Here is a 7,973-nt window from a genome sequence, read left to right as displayed (position 1 = left end):
ACAATATTGTTGTTGTCCTAACACAGACACCGTAACACAAAACATGAGTAACATTCATTCCATGGAGATACGAGAGGATCTTCTACCCCTTGTCTTCTCTCCTCTCCTCTTCTATCTGGACACAGACCTCCACTACAATTGCCTCAAAATCGTTACATGAACTGCACTAAACCCTTGAGTTCAACCCTAAGTCTAACGTTGCACTTATTATACAAATAAAGAATATATATATATATATAGTACTGCACCACTACTTGATACATTCTTTAAGATTGGTTCTGTCAGCTAGCTACTGAATGGAGCCTTCTATTTCGAACAAGTACAAACTCGGTCCAAAGATTGGAAGCGGCTCTTTTGGGGTGATATTCCATGGTCTGTACTAATTACTTTTTGTACCATAAAATTTTATTGTCTTGTTCGTTAATGTTTACGAACTTTGTGGGAACAATTAACTTAATTTAAGTTGGTTACTTGTTTGATTTCCCTTGGTGTGGAAAAGAAAAGGGTGTTTTGCTTGATAAAGAAGTAATTTGGTATTCACAAGTGACTTTGGATAGTAGTTTGATGGTTCTGCACTAATGATTAAGAGTTTGTCTTTTTTTTGTAATATCCATAACAGTAACAACGGATTTTGGTGTTGTCTGTACCTAGATGTAGGAACGGGTTTTGGCTGAACCACATTAAATTTTCTGTTTTATGTGAATGTTCTTATGTGGGTGTTTTTAATTTCTTATTTGTGTGAATCTAATTTAGCTGACACCAAACTACAAAAGATTTTTAAATGAGAGAGTTGTACACTTGCATCATTGTAAGTTTTTCATGCCTAACAATATGTGGCAAAGGAAACTTATCAATACATGGAATAGGAAGCAATAGGGAAGCTAAACGTGGACTATTGATTAGTACCAAGCTATATATAATCTCATATGATAGATCAACAGGGGCTTGATGTTAATAATGGGATGGTTTACATGTTGCAGGTACTGATGTCCTTACAGGTGAAGAGGTTGCCATAAAGCATGTGAGTGGTTTGCTGCACTACAACTGACAAAGAAACGTTTTCACTCATATTTTAATTTTAAGTATTGATATTAATATGCATATGAGTGAGCTTATACTTGCTTCAATCGATTAAGGGCTGACGCTGTTTGTTAATAATACTAAAAGGCTGCACTTTCTTATCCTCAGGAACATGTCGAGACTAAACACCCCCAACTTATGCATGAGTCAAGAGTGTACAAAATACTACAGGGTGGAAGTATGCTACTAATTAAACAATCTATTGCCTTTTTTCCAGTTGGCCTTATTTCAATTTTTGGTTTTTATTTTTAATCTTAATTAGAAAATTATGTTCATTTGTTCTAACTCCTTTGTTTAACGTCTAATAACTGTCATCTTTGGCAGCTGGAATTCCAAATGTTAAATGGTCCGGTGTTGATGGAAATTATAATGTTCTTGCCATGGATTTATTGGGAGAGAACCTTGAAGAACTATTAAAGATTTGTGGTAATAAACTGTCTTTAAAATCTGTTCTCATGCTTGCAGATCAGATGGTAAGTTTGCATCCAGTTTGTACTTAATTCTGTTTTGAAGTCTACTTTTCCAAACCATCACTAGTGACTTTGATCTTCCTGTCAGATTGACAGAATTGAATTTGTTCACTCGAAATCTTATCTACATCGAGATATCAAGCCGGACAATTTCATTATGGGAAGGAGAAGTAAAGATAATGAGGTCTAACATTTTAAGGATTTTAGTACTTTCCCTGATGTATTTACTTTCAGGATATTGTTGATGTGCTTAATGGGTTTTTGTTTTGCATCTAGGTCTTCATCGTGGATTTTGGTCTGGCTACCAAGTATAGACATCCTTCATCATATAATCACATTCCTTATAGGTTTGTGGAGCATTGATTTCATTTTCAGATAAGCTTATCTGATGTTCACACCAAGAGACAATCAGACTAGCATTATCCCCAGTCCACAATTGATCTCTTAATATGAAATGTTATAACATATATCATTGAAATAATATCTGCATTAATGTTGATTTTAGTATTACAACTTAGCAAATTTGCATTTATTCTCACCATCTGCTTGATATTATGGAAGGAAAATGTTAAAACTACTACAAATTTTACTACAAAAAGCTTACAAAGTACAAACTCATTTGGCATTGAATGTGAGTGCTGCTTCAACAACATAATAAATAAATGTTGAATTACTTATTTTATGATTGGTAACATATCAGTTTGTAAGGCTTCTTTAGTAAAATTTGTAGTATCTAGTATCATTACAGAATGCATGGTAAGCATTCCTCTGCCATTATTTTTGTCTAACAGAGTCATCATCCTATGCAGAGAAAATAGGAATTTTGTTGGAACCGAAAGATTTGCCAGTAAAAATACTCACCATGGCATTCGTATGTTTCTGTTCTTTCTTCTTCTTTTGGCTGTGTATGAACCTAGTGTATTTGGTAGCATTGGTAACTGGTTTGATCCCTAGTTGATGCTTTGAATATTATGGCTAACTGTCTTTATTAACATGCATAGAACAAAGCAGAAGGGATGATTTAGAATCTCTTGGATATGTTCTCATTTATTTCTTAAAGGGAAGGTAAATATTGATTCATAACCTTTTTAATTGTCTATACTCTATATTGCATTGCATAACTTGAACCGTCTTGCTCTTTTCTTATTTTTGGTAGTCTTCCTTGGCAAATTAAAGCTGCAACTCAAAAAAAGAAGTCAGAAAAGGTTAGAGAAATAAAGGATTCCACTTCTTTTGAGGTATTATTTTAAAAAATAACTTACCAATTACATCTCTTTAGTGTTTACACGTCTAGTTAAGATATCTTTTCTAGAAATTTTACTGATTTTTCTGCAGGACTTATGCCATGGTTGCCCAATAGAATTTGCTTGTTACTTTCACTACTGTTGCTCACTGCACTTTGATACTAAGCCAGATTATGGTTATCTTAAAAGAATGTTCAGAAGCCTTTTTTCTCGTGAAGGTTTGTATATTATATCCCTGCTTTTCTTGTATAGTGTCATAAGATTGAATGAGAATTTTAAGTATGGCAGTTGCTCTAGTAGTCATAGTTCACTCTTTCCTTTCAGCTATAGTATCGATGCAATTGTACACATTCTGTAGTTCACAATAACCTTGACTAGTCTGTTAAAGATCCATATTTGACCCCAAAATTTTGGGACTAAGGCTTGGTTGTTGGATATTTTCCTTTGTTCAGGATTAAAAATGGATTATGTGTTTGACTGGACCATTTTGAAGTACCAACAGTCAGTGCTTGCTGCTCCCCCTGCTCGAGCTCTTGTAAGTGGCATTTTCGAATGGAAAAAAAAATTCTTTCATTAGATTCCTTAATGAAAATAACATCGGGTCATTTTTAATCTGTTAATTGACTCCTTTTCGCATTAGGGCCATGTTGCAGGAACAAGCACTCAGGAAACCCATGTTGCTGCCAATTATAACAGACAGTCAGGTGTCTTCTCAATATAGTTATCTTTCCTAATATCTTATACATATTTTATTTTGCATATAGTCCCATGAGTATTTTCAATTTTTCTTGGGATGGAATCATCAAGAGCTTTATTGCACCATACATTTTCATAAATAAAAAATCCATCTTGAAAGTTGAATCGCCTCTATTTCTTTTTAAAATCCCAATATTTGGTGTTGTCACCATTATACATCAATGAATTTGTGTTCCTATCACACGTAAGAGACTAAAACGTTTCTTTGTTAAATCTGTTGCAGGTGGAGAAGAAAGAAGTGCTGGAAGATTTCCGGAACAGAAGAGTGTTGCAAAGGTTTCAGCAGTTTCTAAAGATGCTAAGGTAGACTACAGTGACTATTGTCAAATCTAACAGTTGAATTATCTGTTTCACTAGAGCCATACTTCATAAAATTTGTTGAACTATGTACAGATTTTGACAAATAATTTTCATCATAAATCTCATGTATTGAGACAAATATTACACAATATGCTATGAATTTTAGTTTATAATTCAATTTCTTCAAATACCAGAAAAACTTATGAAGTATTGCCATATTATTTATTCTGCCTCAATTGAGCAAGTCTGAATTTCAGGCCTATAAGTCAAGCTGTTAATTTGATATGACAAGCCAAATGCAAGTAGTTGAATAAAAATAGAATGCTTTTTTGATTTTCCTTGCCATAGTTTTATATGCTGCATGTTATTTTTCCTCTCTCTATATTTCTGTTGTACCTCAGCTTTTGTATTGACAATGCCATGAACCTTTATCTAACCCTGAGATGATTGGACCTATACAGCTATCTAGCTCTAAACCTATGCGGCAACCAAGGGATTTGCCAATCCAAGCTTCTGCCAGTAACAGGTGCAAAGATACACTGGTGCTAGATAAATCGAGTCCCTCCCCTGAAACCATTGATGCAAACCCCAAAGCAGTCCAGGAGATACAGACAGAGCTGAAAAACTCTTCCATTGTGTCCTCGAAGGCAAGGGCACATCTTCTAGTAGGAATTGTTAAAATGTACGAGTCTTTTATCAAGTCCTTCAAGTCCATGAGCCTAAGCAATGGTGAAAATTTTCAGCACTAGCTAATCAAGAAGCTGTTTGACAAACCCCATTTTCCTCTCATGTAAATCATAATTTATGATGCCATTACATCTAAAGCTACAAAAAATGATCTGAAAATCAAGTCATTGGTTACACAGTTTGATGGAGAAGGCCTTATTGGAGCTGGGTGCATTTAAATTTTAAGAATGTAAGGCCTTTTTTCTCCAAGAAAAAGACCTCTATAATACTGAATTAAAACTGGTGTTGTAAAATTTTTATTTATATAAGTAATGATATTTAATTGAGGAAAGAGTACTTCATGTACACATATAGTGGACACAAAGTAGCCTAAATAACTGGTGTTGCAATTTTTTATGACAAAAATTGATTTTACAGCAATAGTCAACTATGAGAGCCTATTTTGCTGTCACTCTATTGTTCCTGAGTAACTGAAACTAGAAACATATTTTATATACATTGGTTTAAAATTTTTTTCTAATAACTCAGGATATTTTCTGAAGAGTTTCTGAATCTTAAATTAAAATCATTACCATGTACTTCAAACATAATGTTTCTGAAGCCTTTTCATGTCCTATTACCTTAGTGGATGTGCAATGCCTGAGATATTATCATTAATCTATGGTCTCATTCTTCCTTAAGTATGGAATAAGGTTGATGCAGCTTAACGAAATTTTCAGTTGATCGTATACCAAGAGCTTGAATATTTCAACTATGCAAAAATTTGTCTAAATGTGGATATCAATGCCACAGCTTTGTTTTGCATACAGTTTATGGTTCCCTAAAGAATGCTAGGTGAAGCTTTTGATTATAACTTTCTCATAATTAGTGCCAATAATCATATACTCAAAAATAGTTGGTACTTGCTGTAGTTTAGTAGAAATTCAGAAAGAAAGAGGGGCAAAAGGGGGTGAGACGTAAGTTTGTACAAGTACATCAGTAAAATGCATCAAACTTGTCCCAACCTTTGCTCCAAAAGACACAGCCATGCAATGAAGGTTGGCTTGAACTCATGACTTCTGAAACTAGAATATACACTTATGGCATAATCAAATAATCTAGTTGATATTTCACTCAGCTTATTGCTGTAATGAGGCTGTAGCATAAGTTGGTAGCCTCAATGTCCTACATTCTCAATTCGCAGATAATATTGTTCTGCTAATGAATGAAGTCACTCTATTATCATATCAAAACATCCGTATTCATAAAAAATAATGAAAGTTTAAAAAAAGAAAAAAGATCTATTTACCGGCATATGACACGGTAATGATATAATGAATCAGGAAATTCTTCTCCCATTCCTAGATGTTCCTTTTTGTTCTTTCATTTTCCACTCTTTACTATGGTCAAGAACTATCTGGATCTTTGAACGAGCATTGCCTAGACAAAGAGAACATACTTGGGGTCTTAGGGTGGTATGCTGAGATTCTATTTCCCTTGCCATCATAAATTACAGCAGTATCATCCTCTGCCGGTACTTTACATTTTTCTCCTAAGATAATTGTCTTCATCCAAACTGTGTCTTCAGAGTTCAAATCCCCTTTCTTTTGTTGATGATTTTCTTCCTTTCTTCGATTTTCTTCCCTTTTTGCCGTTGACAAGCTTCTTGGCAGTTTCATGCTTAAACTCATCGGCAGTCTTCTCTCGGACGAGGACTTTGTGATGAGATTGCAAGAATGAGACTCTTTTATTGGCTTCATTGATGGTGGAAGGGGAAGTTCTTTGATCTGTGGTTTTTTGTTATGTGAACTATCCTCTAATTCTACTGGTTCTGCAGCTTTTGAAGATGTTATTGTCACTGTAGAGGATGCTGAGTTAGACACTACTGAATTTTCTTCTTTTTTATTAAGAGGTGGTGAGGAAAGAGGTGATGACTTTTTCCTTGACCGGACACCACATAGAGCTGTGATCATTGCAATTGTTGCGACCATCCCTATGGCAAGTAGGGAGAATGAGAATTCTGGATGTATTAACAAGTTCTCATCACTAGGAATTCTTCTTCCCATGACTTAAACATCCAGGACAAGATGTGGAATTTTGATCTCTCTCTCTCTCTCTCTCTGTCTCACTCCATGTTTTTACTCTCTTTTTCTGCTGTCTGTTTTCTGTTCCTTCCGGGTTTGATGTTAAAAAAAGTTGAGCAATGTTTGGATCTTGGTCAAGGAAAATGGAGTCTGAAAATGAAAAGTGTGTTTTGTTTTTTTCTTCCCTACTCTTTTTGTTTCTTGGGAATCCGAAACTACTTGCTTGAGTTTAGGAATTGAGAGGAACTAGAGGTGAGGAGGCAGAGTTACTATTTTGAGTGCTCCAAGACTTCCTATTTTGGCTGAAAGCCACATCCTTTTACGGTCAAGTTAGTTATACCTTATTCTAAATATACTAGTATCATTTGAGAATAAAAGAGGTTGAATTAACAATAGGGGTTATGGTTTTTCTGTCTCTAAAATCCACTATAACCATAACCAGGACAATTTGCTTTAGTACCTTACTCCCATGTCACACATGAACTTGAATCCTTTGGCCACAACAACTCAATAAAACCTATCAGTCTGTCACTAACAAATTTGACTGCAAAAAACATTTAAGTAGTAGGATCTGTAACATCTGCTGGCAACAACTCAAAATTTCTTTTCTGCAAAACGTATTTCGTGTCAGTTACATAATTTTGCTTAGGATTCAAACGCAGCTGTTTTGCTAACATTGTGCTACTCCAACCTAAGAAACAAAATATTTATAAATAAAAAAAAGACATGCAATTCAAGTTTATTTCATTTGGGCTTCCTTAAACACTTGTGGGCATGGGCTAGATGCCTTTCTCAGCCCAATATATGAGACGGATCAGCAAAATAGGCCTTGCTAACATTGTGCTACTCCAACCTAAGAAACAAAATATTTATAAATAAAAAAAAGACATGCAATTCAAGTTTATTTCATTTGGGCTTCCTTAAACACTTGTGGGCATGGGCTAGATGCCTTTCTCAGCCCAATATATGAGACGGATCAGCAAAATAGGCCCCAATGAAAACTTTTCAGACCCAACAAAAATGGGTTGTACTACAGCAAATTTTCAACATCAATTCATATATATATATTTATATATATATGTATATATATATATATATATATATATAAATAACTAAATGAGTTATTATTACATAATTTTAAAACTTGTTTCTAACTAAATAAATGATTATTATTATATAAAATTCATAATTTTTTATATTTATCCTTATATATAATATCTCTAATTAAAATTATCAATAAAAACTTTTCTAATTATTTTTTTAATTCCTTATTTATTAATGAATAGAGTGATTTGAACTCAAGCAGTGTTTTAGAAACAAATAATAACCCATTTAGTTATTTTTTATTTAGAACAAATAACAATAAATAAAAT

General features: G+C 33.9%; 1 protein-coding gene across 1 annotated transcript; it reads left to right on the top strand.

Moving 5' to 3' along the window:
* Positions 1-296: 296 nt before the first annotated feature.
* LOC126708026 (uncharacterized) lies at positions 297-4,785 on the top strand. The gene is made up of 15 exons (XM_050407833.1): positions 297-372; positions 981-1,021; positions 1,189-1,258; positions 1,405-1,433; positions 1,500-1,553; positions 1,639-1,734; positions 1,827-1,897; positions 2,360-2,421; positions 2,552-2,615; positions 2,707-2,788; positions 2,886-3,012; positions 3,247-3,329; positions 3,435-3,498; positions 3,774-3,853; positions 4,312-4,785. The coding sequence occupies exons 1-15, from the start codon at positions 297-299 to the stop codon at positions 4,597-4,599; spliced, it is 1,287 nt and encodes a 428-aa protein (XP_050263790.1). The 3' UTR covers positions 4,600-4,785.
* The last annotated feature ends 3,188 nt before the right edge of the window (positions 4,786-7,973 follow it).

The sequence above is a fragment of the Quercus robur genome, chromosome 2 (genome assembly GCF_932294415.1).
Source record: "Quercus robur chromosome 2, dhQueRobu3.1, whole genome shotgun sequence".
NCBI lineage: Eukaryota > Viridiplantae > Streptophyta > Magnoliopsida > Fagales > Fagaceae > Quercus > Quercus robur.
This window is presented reverse-complemented; position numbering and strand designations above follow the sequence as displayed.

Coding starts and splice junctions, on each gene's coding strand:
- LOC126708026 (XM_050407833.1), top strand. CDS start 297: ATGGAGCCTTCTATTTCGAACAAGTACAAACTCGGTCCAAAGATTGGA. Junction 3,330..3,434: donor CTCCCCCTGCTCGAGCTCTT/GTAAGTGGCATT, acceptor TTTTCGCATTAG/GGCCATGTTGCAGGAACAAG. Junction 3,854..4,311: donor CAGTTTCTAAAGATGCTAAG/GTAGACTACAGT, acceptor GGACCTATACAG/CTATCTAGCTCTAAACCTAT.